This window comes from Orycteropus afer, unplaced genomic scaffold, assembly GCF_000298275.1.
Source record: "Orycteropus afer afer isolate SDZICR_OR568_19922 unplaced genomic scaffold, OryAfe1.0 scaffold00574, whole genome shotgun sequence".
Lineage (NCBI taxonomy): Eukaryota > Metazoa > Chordata > Mammalia > Tubulidentata > Orycteropodidae > Orycteropus > Orycteropus afer.
In genome coordinates, this window is record NW_006922161.1 from 652,433 (window position 1) to 666,401 (window position 13,969).

The following is a 13,969-nucleotide window of genomic DNA, read 5'->3' on the forward strand; positions in this document are numbered from 1 at the left end:
GCGGCCGTTGGCGGAGTTGCGGAGGCGTGGCCGCGGCCTCGCGCGCCGCGAGCCCGGAGGGCGCCAGCACTTGGCGGCCGCGCCGTACGGCGAGAACATGGGGGACCGCGGCGGAGCGGGAGGCTCCCGGCGTCGGAGGACGGGTTCGCGCCACTCGAGCCAGGCAGCGGAAGAGGAGGCGCGGGACGCGCCCGCGGGCCCCGACGTGGGCGCCGGGGGGGACGCGCCGCCGCCGGATCCGGACCAGCCGCGGGTCGCCGCCGTGGGCAGCAGCCCCCGGGAGCTCAGGTAACCGTGACCCTGACCCCTGACCTCTGGTCTACCTTCAGGGCCTGGGCTGCGGCCGCCCTCCCGACCCCCCGCAAGCTGCAGGAGCCGCGCGCGCTCCGAGTCCGAGAGCCTGACCCGGGACTTGGGGACTTGGCGTGGACCGTGTTCCCCTCGAGTCCCCGCGGGGAAACCGAGCCCGGGGAGGTGACCTGCCAAGGTCACCCAGCGGAGGCTCCAAGCCGAGGGGAGCCGGGTGGCAGCCCCGCCTCCAGACCCTGCGGGCTGTGCACCCTCAGGTGTGTCGTGGGGCTCCTGCTGGCGCCTTGGCGGGCTGGCTGGGCGCCCTGCCCAAGGCTCCCTGGGTGGCGGAGACAGATGGAGTTATGCGGGTTATGGGCAGTGTCTCGAGGGGCAGGGACGACTCCGGAGGAGGGCAGCGTGGTGGGGAGGGAGCCGCAGGTGTGCAGGTGGAGGGAAGGTGTCTTGTCTCCCCAGGACAGAGACAGCCCCGACAGCAGGGGCTCCGGAGCCTGGAGCATCGTCTCCACATGGCGCCCCTACTTGCCTGGACACCCCTCGTGGAGTGCCTAGCTCTCCGGGTGGCAGGACAGCTTTGGGTCCTGTAGCGGTCCTCCCGTCCTGGCTGAGCTGACGCGAGCGACTGGGGGCATGAGCCTGCGCTCCATCTGGCCAGGTGGTCCACCCTCAGCACCCCTGTGGCCTTTGCCCTGGCCTCGGGGCCCTCGGGGCTCTGGCTTAGGGAACAATTGAAAGGAGAGAGATTATCAAGGAGGAAGTGGTGATGGGTCAATCTGTTGGCAGGGGTTTCTTCTCTTGAGTAAGCGGGACCTGCGTCTTTCGCCAGGCCGTGTGGGTGGGGTTGCGGGCACACCCTGGAGCTGAGGACACAGGCACTGCCCCTGCCTTCGGGGTGCTCACAGTCCACCTGGGAGATAAGATAGCCCCAGATAATGGCAGGCACAGCCTGCGAGCAAAGGTCGGGAGGGAGGTCGGGTAGGCACCCTGGGGCTGGAGATGTGGCTCTTCTGAGAAGGTTGTCCTTTTTGTGGCCCAGGCCTGGGGGTGCTGAGGGGCCAGCCCAGAACCTCCTGCCTGGGACAGAAGTTCCTGGTGTTCTTCTCCAGGAGGCGAGGAAGGGCCAGTGCGCCCTCAGGAGGGGGTAGCCGTTGGGGGCCTCTGTGTGCCGTGGGTCCCAGTGTTGGGCAGAGCTGACCCCCAGGAGAGGGACGCAGAGCAGTCACTTTGGTGCTTTGCTCCCAATCGGCTTGCAAGCCTTTCCTGTGCTCCTGGTGTGGGGCTGGGGTGAGGCCAGGAGAGAGGGGCCCTGGGGAGCTCGCCGGTGGCCACCGTGGGGCTGGGACTGGCCAGGTCTGTGTGCTTGTCCCTCAAGTCTTGCCCTGGCCGCCCTCCTGGGTGTAGCCAAGCTGCTCCCTTCCCGGCACCCTTCCCGAACCTGTCCCCTCCTCTTCCTCATGACTCCCCGAGATCTGGGCCTCCTCCCCTCCCCTCCCTTGGGGCTTCCTGCTCCTCTGCTTGCTTTGGGCTGCACAGGGGTTCAGCTCCTTTCTTCTGGCCGTGGTGAGGTGAGGCTGAGGGGCAGAAGGAAGGGGCCTGCTTACCGCTCTGTCCCGCAGCCCACTCCTCACAGGCTCTGCACCATCCAAGGTGGACCCCACCAGGGTGTCTGTGCCCAGGAAGGGGCTGCTGGGAGAGAGGTGGATTGCCGCCTCCATACCGCACTGTGCCTTGGCCCTGTCTGGTCTCCATACTTGGGGCAGATTTTGAACCTTGTCATACCTTGATGTGCCCTGGTGTGCGTGGGGACAGTGGTGCCTACTTACAGTGTTGATGTGGGATCAGATGAGATGACGAGGGTGTGGGCAGGGCCTGTGGGTGGCCTGGGAGCTGGATGGCTCTGGCCTGAGGGCTATTCTGGACCTGGCCTCTGGGAGTCTCAGTGGGTGGGGACCCTGGCAGGTCCTGGGGTGGAGGAGAGGTGGCAGCAACGGCTCTGGCATGCCGGCCTGATCTGGCCGCCCCAGGGGCTGGCATCCTTGCCTGTTGCCCTCTGGTTCACCTGCAGCCGACCACATGGCAGTCGAGCCTCTGCGGACCTGAGAGAGGTGGGCTTCCTCCCAGGCGGCCAGGGGGTGGCATGGAAAGCCCACCTCAGGGTCTTACACAGACTCTTATAGAAGGGGGGATTGGGGAAAGCTTTGATGACGTTGTCTGATTGTCTCCCACCTTCAAGACAGCCAGGGAGAAGGGCAGCACAGCCTGGGGGCGTGGGGACAGGGGTCAGTGGCTGTGAGCAGCTCTTGAGCACGCTGCCTGAGAAGGCCAGCCCAGGGTTTGCAGGAGAGTCCTGGGGAAACGTAGGAATGGGCTTGAACTGGGAGATGGGGGTGGGGCAGCGGCAGGCCTGGGGCAGGTCCAGGGAGACTGTCCCCACAGGACAGGTGGACCTCGCACCTGCTTATCTCTGGGTGCTGGTGGGCAGGGCACCCTCCTGAGCAGGGTGGGAGCCGTGTTAAGGGCCAGTGGTCAGTTGGAGATGTATCTGCAGACGAGGGAGGGTTCAGGTGGGACTGGTCTGGTCCAGGTGGGAGTTACATCCTCACTGGGTGGCCCAGGACCCACCTGGGGGAGGGAGCAGGGGAGAGACCTGGGAGAGGCTGGGTGAGGGCTAGAGGGTCTGCCCCAGGCTGGTGCTTTGAGAAGTGCCTGCCAGTGCAGCACTGTGATGCCCTGGTGGGGGTGCTTGGTGAGGTGGTGCGGGTGAGGGTGAGGGGGCCAGGCTAGGGTAGGGGGCGCTGGAGGAGGCAGACCGTGATGTGAGAGGGCAGAGGTTGCTCCTTGTCACCACCTTGGTGGCTGGCTGGGGAGCGCCCCACCTATGTTGGCCTCCACAGCTGCCTCTGGGGCACTGAGCTGAAGGCACACCCCCTCCCCAGCGCTGCTGCCCCGTGCCCCAGCCCTGAGCTCCCACCTGGAGGGAGAAAGGGCTCTGCTTTGTCCTCTCACAAAACTAGAGGAGGAGCCCTTGCTCAGTGCCTCACTGGGGCTTGTCTGCCGCTTTCCTGGGGAGAAGCAGCTGTGGGCGGGAGGTGCTGGGGCAGCTGTGTGGGTACCAGGGTTGCGGTGCCTCCCTGGGCCAGGCTCTCCTCCTTCAGCCCCTTCCAGGGATGGAGGGTCCTTGTTGGGGGACCTGAGCCCTAGCTCAGTCGCTGGTGTCCAGGTTGGGCTCAGCCTCTAGAGGTGTTTCCAGCACTGGGGGACACATCCCCCCACCGTTTGACCAGGCCAGTCCGTGATTTTCAAGACAACTTGAGAAAAACAGTGACGTGGGCGGCCAGAGCTCGGGGCGAGGTCCCACCCAGGGAGATGGCTGGCAGCCTGAGCAGAGGGGACAGAGGCGCTGCTGGGAGGAGGTGGGGTGAGTGGCTGAGCAAGGCCACAGGCTCTCTATGGCTCCAGCACCCCCGTGAACCAGCGTAGGGCAGCAGCCAGAGGCCCCGAAAGCAATGCCAGGGACCCTGAGGTGCCTACCACCCACAAAGCCTGGGCTCCCGTGTTCTCCTGCAGCCTGAGGAGCAGGCCCGTGGTGGGGCCAGAGCTCTGCCTGCTGTAGGCCAATGGCCCTTCTCTGGTGCGTACCACCATCTTCCTCCAGGTGCCAGTGGGGTCCCAGGTCCTGGGTACGTGGGCCAAGAGAACATTTGGGGTAGATGTGTGTACCTAGACTGGTGGCGCAGGACAATGGGCTCAGCCCAGAGACTGGGCTCGGTCTTGTACCCCGAATCTTTCAGCAGTGCCTGCTGAGGAGTCCCTGGGCTTGGTGGTGACAGAGGTGTGTGGTGGCCCTGCCACCTCCTTTTGGAGGTGCTCAGTGCCAGAGTCAGGGCAGCCCAGAGGACCCATGCCCTTACCAGCTGTCTTGTCTCCTGCCCTGCCAGCTGCCACCGCCTGCAGGAATCCTTGTTCAGCTCTGACAGTGGCTTCAGTAACTACCGTGGCATCCTGAACTGGTGTGTGGTGATGCTGGTAAGTGGGCCCCCGGTCATGCCTGATGCCAGTGAGTGGGGCTCCTGGACGCATTGTGGGCCACCTGCCCAGGCTCTGTGAGGCATGGAATGGGGCTGGGGTACAGGCCGTGGGAGCACACGGGCTGGGCGGGGAGAGGACTCAGCAGCTATGCCTACAGCAGCCACGTGCAGGTTCCACGGGCTGACACGTAACCTGCCTTCCTCTTGAACCTGGAAGCCCTGGAGGATGAAAGCCTGTGTGCTGTGAGCTGAGCCTGTGGGGCACAGGGCGTCCTCTGGGGGGGACTTTGCAGGGCAGCTGTGGGTCCATGGAGACAGGCTGATCTGGAACAGGGACAGGGAGGGGACAGGCTTGGTGATGGCCAGGGAGGTGACCCTGACTGAGGATGACTGTGGGGCTGATATGGCCAGGGGTTGGGTACAAGGCCTCCCTGGCATGGGTCTGAGGGCCCAGGCAGTCAGCCTGGGAGAGCAGAGTTGTGAAGATGGTACTGCTCTAGCCACCCAGGTCCCAGCTCCGTCCCCAGTGCCCACACCCTAGCCTGGGCTTAGGAGGCCCTGAAGTATGGCAGGTGGGTAGAGCCCTGGCCTAAGCCTGTGGCCCAGGCTCTGTGGTAAGTGTCTTGGCAAGCTGGCCCTCAGTGGGACCAGGAAGCCATTGGCATCCAGGGCTTTGAGGGCAGGGAGGACCCACAGCAGTTGCTCAGGGCTGATCTAGCCTGAGGCTGTGACCCTGCCCAGATGTATCAGGTCTGCTCTTGGGCAGGGTGCCTGTCACCACGTGTGGGGATGGACCCCCCAACCCCCCTGCCACCTGAGGACTCACTCAGTTGAGGTGGGGGTCATGTAGCCTGGTGGGGCAGTGATGTGTCCCTGGCCCTCTGGAGGCTGTTCGTAGCCCTGGGGTGGCTCTTCAGGAGGTGGTGAGGCCAGGGAAGGCCCTGCTGCCAGCCCTGTGGGTCAGCCTGTCTCTGTGGGCAGCCCCATAGCCTTGCCTTTCACATGGTCGCCCTGCCCAAGGGGTAGAGTGCAGTCTGTGTTGTGCTGGGCTCCCACTGCCCCATGGTGGCCTGGGCTTCAGGGTGTGCCACCACTGGCAGTGCTGGCTCCCACCTGCTGTGGGTCCACTACCAGGTGGTGACTGGGCCCTGTGTGTACCTGGCAGAGGTGGGTGGAGCAGCCCTGCTGGTGGCCCTGCGGATGTCTTAGCTTCCCCCCTTGACCCTCCAGTGATGGTCACTACAGTGGCCCCTTGCCATCCATCATGGGCTGGGTTCTAGGGGTCAGGCAGGCACCTCCATTAGGAGGTGCCAGAGGTGCTCATGGGCTGGTGAGGTTTCTGTCCCCGCGGAGGCCAGGCACCCCTGGCTCCAGCTGGAATCAGGATCTGCTTAGGATGGGGACGTAGGTCCTTGGAAGCTGTTTTGGGACCAGGTGCCTAGGTGTGGATACTGCTGGCAGCAGCTGAAGCAGAGCAGGGGACATGAGCAGCTCTCTGCCACGTCCCCCCTCTGCCCTCAGTGTCCAGGGTCTCTTGCTGTAGCCTCTTGTCACACTGGTGGGAGGATGCATGCCCATGACCGCTGTCCATCTCTGTCTCGTGTGCCCTGGGCAGGGAGGTGTCCTCCCACTCCTCAGCTGAGGCCACCAGGAGGGTCTGTCCCCTGGTGCACACCTTCCCTGGGGGAGGAGGGCTTCCTAGGGTGGGCTTGGGCTTCAGGACCATATGCCCTTCACTAGTTCAGGGGCAGACGAGGGCTTTGGAGCACTCGTGGGTGTGCTGGGGCTGTCCCCTCTTTGGCAGACCCCTTCTGGTGGTGTGATGGGCAGAATGCTTGCTCCCTGGGGGGAGCTGGGTGGCTGGCCAGCAGGGGCTCCTCTGGGGCTGCGTCAGCAACGGGTTCTGGAGTGGGGTGCCTGTAGCCAGGGCTGACAGGCCCGGGCCTTGCCCCCTGTCTCTTTCAGATCTTGAGCAACGCAAGGTTGTTTCTGGAGAACCTCATCAAGTGAGTGCCTTCCCACCATCCCATGGGCAGCTGGGCCTAGGCCCTGCCCACAGCTCAGGCCCCACCCCCCATCCGCAGGTATGGCATCCTGGTGGACCCCATCCAGGTGGTGTCTCTGTTTCTGAGGGACCCTTACAGTTGGCCTGCCCTGTGTCTGCTCATTGGTGAGCTGGGCGCTGGGGAGGGGTTTGGGCTAGAGATGGTCACTCTGGTCCTGAACCTGCCCTTGGCCCTCTGTCCCCAGTGGCCAACGTCTTTGCTCTGGCCACACTCCAGGTTGAGAAACGTCTGGCAGTGGTAAGCAGTGCCCCTTACCCGCTTGCCTTGGTCCCCACCACCACTGTGGGGCTCTGAGCCAGGCCTTCATCCTGGGGAGGCCTCCAAAGGCACTGGGGGCCCTGGCTGAGCTCCTGCCCCCTCTGCCACAGGGGGCCTTGACAGAGCAGGTTGGGCTGCTGCTGCACGCGGCCAACCTGGCCACCATTCTCTGCCTGCCGGCAGCAGTCGCCTTCCTGGTGGACTCCATCACTCCGGGTACGCCCCTCCCTCTCCCTGTCTGTCCCGGCCAGCCCTGGCCCGCGCCCGGCCAGGGCCGCGCCTCCCTGGGAAGGGGCGTGCTGTGCACCGAGCCTGCCTCTCTCCTGCAGTGGGCTCCATGCTGGCGCTGTGGGTGTACACCATCCTCTTCCTTAAGCTTTTCTCCTATCGCGACGTCAACCTGTGGTGCCGCGAGCTCAGGGCCGGGGCCAGGGCTGGTGAGGGGCGGCCGGGGACTGGGGCCCGCACGGCCAAGCCCAGTCCGGAGGCTCTCCTCGGGGCCTCTTCAGACAAGCCAGCCAACGGGGCTGCCGCACAGCGTTCCGTGAGCTACCCGGACAACCTGACCTACGGAGGTGAGCACCCAGAGTGTGGGGCTTAAGGGAGGCAATGCCAAGGAGAAGGCGGGGTCCGGAGGGTGGGGCCAAGGTGAGGGGCGGCTCTGGAGGAGGACGGGCCTGGAGGGGCGGTGTCAAGCGGAAGGGGGCCCAGTGGTGGGGCTCAGGGAAAGGCTGGGCCCGGAGGGGCGGGGTCAAGAGGAAGGCGAGGCTAGGGGGCGGGGCCAGGCGGAAAGTGGACCCGGGGCGGTGGGGCTAAGGGAAAGGCGGGGCCCAGAGGGCCGGGGTCAGGCTGAGGACGGGGCCCGGAGGGTCTGGGGTCAGAGGGAAAGGTGGGGCCCGGAGGGGCGGGGTCAGAGGGAAAGGCTAGGCCCGCAGGGGCGGGGTCCAGGGAAAGGCGGGACCCGGAGGGGGCGGAGCTAAGGAATGAGCGCCACCCTGAGGGGCTGGGGTAGAGAGGGCAGCCGGGCGGGACCAGTCCAGTTGTCCTTGCAGATCTGTACTACTTCCTCTTTGCGCCGACCCTGTGTTACGAGCTCAACTTTCCTCGCTCTCCCCGGATCCGGAAACGCTTCCTCTTGCGGCGGCTCCTGGAGATGGTGAGGCGGGGCCGCGGGAGGTCGGGCGCACGCCCGGGAGGCGCTCAGCTGGCCTGCGGCTCAGCGGGTGCTCTGCTTCCCTCCTCAGCTCTTCCTCACGCAGCTCCAGGTGGGGCTGATCCAGCAGGTAAGGGGCAGGCGGCGGGAGGGCGGCGGCGGCGCGGCGCGGGCGAACTGACGCTGTGCCCCTGCTTTGCAGTGGATGGTCCCCACCATCCAGAACTCCATGAAGCCCTTCAAGGTGAGCGGCTGCCCTCCGGGGGCCGGGCGGTGGGCCGGCGGGCCGGCCGGCCGCGGCCAGCCCGCTGAGCCCTGTCTCCGCAGGACATGGACTACTCCCGCATCATTGAGCGCCTCCTGAAGCTGGCGGTGAGCGGCCTGGGCGGCGGTGGCGGGAGGAGCAGAGATGGGTGGGGGGCGTCCTGGGACCGACAGCTGTCTCCGCGCAGGTCCCCAACCACTTCATCTGGCTCATCTTCTTCTACTGGCTCTTCCACTCCTGCCTAAACGTCGTGGCGGAGCTCATGCGCTTTGGAGACCGGGAGTTCTACCGCGATTGGTGGTGGGTGGCCTGGGGTCGGCCTGGCGCAGGGACTAGCGGGCTGCGGGACGCGGGCACTCGTGTTCTCTCTTCCACCAGGAACTCCGAGTCGGTCAGCTACTTCTGGCAGAACTGGAACATCCCGGTCCACAAGTGGTGCATCAGGTGGGCTGATGCGCATGTGCTTGTCTGTGTGCGCGCGTGCGCACACATAGGCCCCATTCCACCGTGCTCCCCTCTCTCCATAGACACTTCTACAAGCCCATGCTGCGCTGCGGCGTGAGCAAGTGGGTGGCAAGGACAGGCGTGTTCCTGGCCTCGGCTTTCTTCCACGAGGTCAGCAGCACCGGACGTTGGCCCACCTGGTCTCTGGCGGCAGGGTGTGCCCTAGGGTGGGTGAGGCCCACTGACGCCTCTTCCCTCCCCCACCCCAGTACCTGGTGAGCATCCCTTTGCGCATGTTCCGACTCTGGGCCTTCACCGGCATGATGGTGCAGGTAAGCGGCCATGCCCAGCTGTGCCCCCCTTGCCCGCCCAGCCGCGGTGCCCTGGGCCGGGGAGGCCTGACTTGGCACGCCTGCCCCCAGATCCCGCTGGCCTGGGTCACCAGCCGCTTCTTCCTGGGCAACTACGGCAACGCGGTCGTGTGGCTGACACTGATCATCGGGCAGCCGGTGGCCGTGCTCATGTACGTCCACGATTACTATGTGCTGCACCACGAGGTCGCGCCTGCGGGCGCCTGAGCTGCGTGGCCGCCCAGTGCCTGCTCGCTGCCTGCCACCCGGAGCCTGTCCTCCCCCCGGGGTGCCGATGGGCGCCCGCTGCCCTCCTCCCTGCCAGGGGGTCCTCTCTGCCTCTGTGGGGTGCCATCCCCTCGGGGAGCGGACTGTCTAGCAGGGGCAGGCCCGGCCGCTGTTCTGTGCATCCGAAGGATTTTGCGGGAGGGGCTTGGGTGGTGAGCGTTAATAAAGAGCCGTTCAGAGTGCCTCCCGCGTCTGCAGGGGACCCGTGGTGGGAGGAGGGCCGGGGCTCCCCGATGCTGCGTGGCCAGCCAGGGGCCACAGAGCCAACCCTGCTTCACGACGCCCAGGACCGGCCTTGGCAGCCACACTGCCCCACCAGGCAAGCCCAGGACAGGGGCTCGGTGGGCTTCCCGGAAGTGGGTCTGCAGCCTGGGCAGATAGACTCTGTGAACCCTCCCACCTCCTGTTCTGAAGAATAGGGAATTCCCAGAGTGAAGACAACCCCCCACCCAAGCTCTCCCGTGGGCAGATGGGCTCACTTCCGGGCTGGCAACACCTTAACTCCAGATGCTGAGGGAGTTAGGTTCCAGGATGAGGCTTACCCCCTCATTTGGGACCAGGCCTGCCACCCACCCAGCTAGCTGTGGGACTGCCAAGAGGGAGGTGGGGACAGCCAAGTCCAGATACCCTGATCCTTCAGCTGTGGCTGGACAAGGCTTTTGGGAGGACTGGGTATGTACAGGCAATAGGTGGCCTTGAGAACTGGGCAGCCCTAGCCCCATTCTGTATCTTGAACTCAAGGTTCTCTGTACTCAGCCATGGAGGTGAGGAGTCCTCTCTCTCACCTAGTCCTGGCCACCCTCCTAGGGACAAACAGAATCCCTTCTGTGGCACAGCAGAGGCTGGCCTGCTAATCGCAGGGCCACTCTGGGCAGCCACCAACTTGGGCCATATCGGAGGGAATGGAGTTGGAAAGAGGTGCTGGGTAGGGATTCCTTGGCCTTAGGCCCCTTCACCCCCATGGGCCTCCCCTGTCCTCAGGTGGAGTGATGTCAGGGCCTGGAGGGCAGGGCAGCACAAATGTTCCCCCTTCTCTGGCCAGACCCCATGGAAACCCAAGGGAGTGGGGGCTGTGTGTCCCAGCTGCTGTCTCTGGCCCTGATGGAGGGGAGTCCTGGGGCTGGACCCCCCATGGAAGCCTGTTCAGTGCTCTCAGTAAAGACCCTGGACAAATACCACCTGGCTATCTGGTGGCTCAGTGGGCAGTGGGCCCCTCCCCACCGTGGCGAGAGGAAGCAACGGACGGGAGGCCTCCAGCATATAGCATATCCGTTTATAGATCTCTGTGCGTCCCGGTGTGGGACAGCTGCAAATCTCTATAGAAGGGGAGGTGGGACTTCTCGTGTAAAAATCCAAAATACAACTCTAACAACCGGAGGGGCCGGGCTGAAGGGTGACTGAACCCCCACCAGACCGTGGGGTCACAAGGCTGGAAGGGAAGGCACAGGCTGGGCAGGCCCTGAGGCGGCTCGCCCCAACTGGCGGCACTGCCACGTGGCTGCTCCCGGCCAGACGCCACAACTCCTCTTTCTGCCTGTGGGCCCTAACGGCCCTGGTCCTCGCCCCAAAGCCAGCCCTGAGCTGAGAGGGTGGGTGGCCCCACCTGGCTCCTCCTGGGGCTTCTAGGAGACAGTAGGGTCCTTGGCTTTGGGGGGCTCAGAGCCTGTCAGCAGGGAGATGGTGGGGTCCTCGGCGTAGTCATCCCCCTCGGAGAAATAGGAGCCTTCCCCCAGCTCGAAGAGCACGGGGAGGTCGCTGCCCCCCATGTCCACTGGCCCAGGGTCCACCAGGAACAGGGGCTGTGCTGTGTAATGTACCAGCTGCTTCCCTGTGGGGAGGGGAGGGGGGCTGTGGGTCAGGGCGGGCTGGGCAGGGCTGGGCCGGCCGGATGGCAGAGGGGCGGGCTCACCTGAGTCTGGCCCACTGCTCTCCTCCTCGAGGGGCCTGGGCGGCTCCTGGGGCGTGAGGAGTTCCTGGATCTGCCGGTGCCGGGAGGGGCGCATGAGGGTCCCTGCCCCCCATCTCCCCCACCCTGCCCTGCCCGCCCCACCCCGCCCCACCCCACGCACACTGGCCAGGCTGCTGTCCAAGTCGGGCAAGCTCATGTCCGGCACAGTCACAGAGGGGCTGAACAGCTGCAGGAGAAGAGCAGTTAGGTGGCCTGTGCCTGTGCCGGGCCAGGCCAGGGCGGGGGCAGGCACTCACGTCCATCAAGGCGCTGGTGTCCACACTGAAGCCGTGGCTGGTCAGCATGGTCTGCAGGTTGTCCAGGTTGGAGTCCATGGCATCCAGGTGGTCACTGAGCTCGTTCCTGGCCCGGGTGAGCAGGGGAGGGGTGGATGAAGCGCAGCCCAAGCCCCTGGGCCAGCCCTCCTCAGTGCTCGGCCTCCCTTGCCACAGCAGCCTGCTGGCTTGGGCGGATGGACCCCGGTGGGCAGTGCGCTCTGGGAATGCCCCCCTGTGGGGGCGGGGCAGCATGTAGCAGACCCACCCGTCACCATGAGGCCTGCAGGTCTCTCGGTGGTTTTGCTCGGGGACAGGCTGCACAAAGCCTAGTCTTTGCATTCGGGACAGGGCAGGGGACCACGAGGAGCTATGTGAGGTAGGGGTTGTGGCTGCCCCAGCCCATAGCAGGGGCATGCCTCCCAGCACTAGAGCCGATCAAGGGCGCCTGGGGGGTAGGGCCTGTCCCGGCATAGCAGTGACTTGAGCTGCTGGCTCCCGTCCAGCAGTCAGTGCGGATGCAGACCCAAAGCCGCTCCCTCAGTAGAGGGCCTAGGATGCCTGCCCTCCACCGGGCAGGGCCCGGTGCCTGAGCACCAGCCGCACTCTGGGGAGGGAGGACCGGAGCTCCGGCTGAGCCCTCCTCCCTCCTGGGGGGGGCAGCGCTAACCCTGGCTGGACTCGGCCATGCAGAGAGGAAGAGGAGGGGCAGGGGAAGAGGCGAGCGACCCCAGACATCTGTGGAGTGCGAGCCCAACTGCAAGATACAAAGACAAGAGCCCCCAATTGCAGGGGCCCGGCAGCTCTACCCCACCCTCGATCACCCAGCCGGGGGCAGCTGGGGCAAGGCCAGCCCGCTCACCATCTCCTGCCCGGACTAGGGCCAGGCCGGGCAGCACGCAAAGGCGAGGACCCGAGGGAGGGCCTGTCTTGGGGCAGCCTGCCACACCCCAGCTCCTGCTCAACGGGGACTGGCTGATCTGGTTAGTGTCCGCTCCCTCCTCGGCCACAAGCTCCAAGGCTGGTGCGGCCTGAGGCTGTGCGGGTGTCCAGGCCCAGGACATCCTGCTGGTACCACCTCCCCTGCTCCCGGGGGCTGACTGGTAGGGACGGGGGCACTCACTTGTCCAGGCAGGCCACGCTGAGGCACTTCTCTGGGGCTGAGGCAGGCAGGGGTGTGGGGTCCCCATCGTGCGTGGGCTGGGTGGCCGAGGGGGCGGTGGCGGGCTCACTTTCCCGCAGGATGGAGTCGATGAGGGCGGTCGGGGACAGGGGTGTCTCCCCCTCAGAGGAAGGCTGCTCAGGGCTCACCTCCTCCACATGGGGACTCTGAGGGGGGCTGGGAGGCTCCTCCTTGACGCATACCCGGGGGCTGCTTGACAGGGGCCTGGATGGACACAGGGGCACCCAAAGTAGGGGTGTGCGGTCAGCAAGTCTTCCCGGCCCCAGACCCACCCACCTGAGGCCAGCAGGGGATGGCTGGGGATTGGGACGTGGCCTCCACCTCTCATCAATGCTTCCGCCTGAGGAGGCTGAGGGGCTGGCTGGGGCGAGCTCGGTGATGTCGGAGATGATGGGGCCGGAGCCAGCCATGGCATCTGGGGAGAAGAGGCTGGAGCTGCTGTAGGTGGGGGACGAGGCCTGCAAGGGAAGCCAGTGGCTGCACACATAGCAGGGGCAGCCCTGCTGGCCCATCCAGCCAGCACACCCGGCCTGTCCCGCACCCACCCGCTGGCGAGGCCCGGTGCTCACTGTGAACGGGGCCGTGCCGTGCACGTGCTCCAGAGAGTACTGCCGGCCGTACTTGGGCATGGGGTGGGCCGAGCCGCTGTCGCTCAGCATCAGGGGGCTGCAGGGGAGGGGTGGTTAGTGAGGGCCTGCACCCTGGGGCCCGTCCAGGGGCAGGGTCCCAAGCCTCACATCTTTCTCTTCACCCCCAGGATCCGGTTTGACTGCACCAGGGAGATGAGGAACTGGATAAGCTGTGGGCAGAGAGGACCTGGTCACTGGACTGCCCGCCACAGCCTGTCCCAGCTGCCACCGCCTGCCCGCCACCACCCCTCCCAGCTGCCACCACCCCGCACCTTGTTGACGACTTTCTGCTGCTGGGCATGCTTCTGCCGCAGGCTGGCCACCTCCCTCCACAGAGCCTCGTTTTCACTGCAAGGACCCAGGCTCAGTGAGGCCCCAGCTCGCTCAGCCAGGCTGCAGGGGATGGGTTTCAGGGGCCTTGTGTGGTCTGAGCCTGGCTCCTCCCCCCACCATGCCACGAGGGCAGGCATCTGATGGAGCTGGGTGGGGGGTTGGCTTGTTCCTGCTGGCATGAGGATGGCCACCTGATAAGGCTGGGCGGAGGGGCCTGCTGGCTGTGCCACACTTCAAGGTGAGGAGGTGGCACGATGGACCAACTGGGGTGGGCCCCTTGCTTGGGGTTCCCGGGGGAGGCCTTGGGCAGAGGAGGACTCAGGTTAGGGCCGGCAGGTGAGCTTGCAGGGGGCCTTGTGGTCCCAGGATGGCGGTGGCAGTGCCCTGGGCTTCCGCCCCCCCACCCCAGCTGAGGGACCTACTGCTTCATGGCCCTTCTG

General features: G+C 65.8%; 2 protein-coding genes across 2 annotated transcripts in view; one reads left to right on the forward strand and one right to left on the reverse strand.

The window, feature by feature from the left end:
• Positions 1-97: 97 nt before the first annotated feature.
• On the forward strand, positions 98-9,101 carry DGAT1 (diacylglycerol O-acyltransferase 1). The gene is made up of 17 exons (XM_007956071.1): positions 98-288; positions 4,248-4,335; positions 6,303-6,343; positions 6,422-6,507; positions 6,588-6,640; positions 6,772-6,877; positions 6,991-7,098; positions 7,171-7,236; positions 7,714-7,817; positions 7,906-7,944; positions 8,017-8,058; positions 8,142-8,186; positions 8,267-8,379; positions 8,458-8,523; positions 8,607-8,694; positions 8,793-8,855; positions 8,946-9,101. The coding sequence occupies exons 1-17, from the start codon at positions 98-100 to the stop codon at positions 9,099-9,101; spliced, it is 1,455 nt and encodes a 484-aa protein (XP_007954262.1).
• A 1,682-nt stretch (positions 9,102-10,783) lies between these two features.
• HSF1 (heat shock transcription factor 1) overlaps positions 10,784-13,969 on the reverse strand; it is a 22,594-nt gene continuing 19,408 nt past the window's right edge. Inside the window, exons 5-14 of the mRNA XM_042783007.1 lie at positions 13,469-13,544; positions 13,305-13,366; positions 13,137-13,233; positions 12,889-13,025; positions 12,508-12,771; positions 12,055-12,141; positions 11,367-11,472; positions 11,231-11,296; positions 11,071-11,140; positions 10,784-10,989 (exon numbers count right to left, since the gene is read on the reverse strand). Coding sequence (XP_042638941.1) covers positions 10,784-10,989; positions 11,071-11,140; positions 11,231-11,296; positions 11,367-11,472; positions 12,055-12,141; positions 12,508-12,771; positions 12,889-13,025; positions 13,137-13,233; positions 13,305-13,366; positions 13,469-13,544 — 1,171 coding nt within the window. The remainder of the gene's footprint in view (positions 10,990-11,070; positions 11,141-11,230; positions 11,297-11,366; positions 11,473-12,054; positions 12,142-12,507; positions 12,772-12,888; positions 13,026-13,136; positions 13,234-13,304; positions 13,367-13,468; positions 13,545-13,969) is intronic.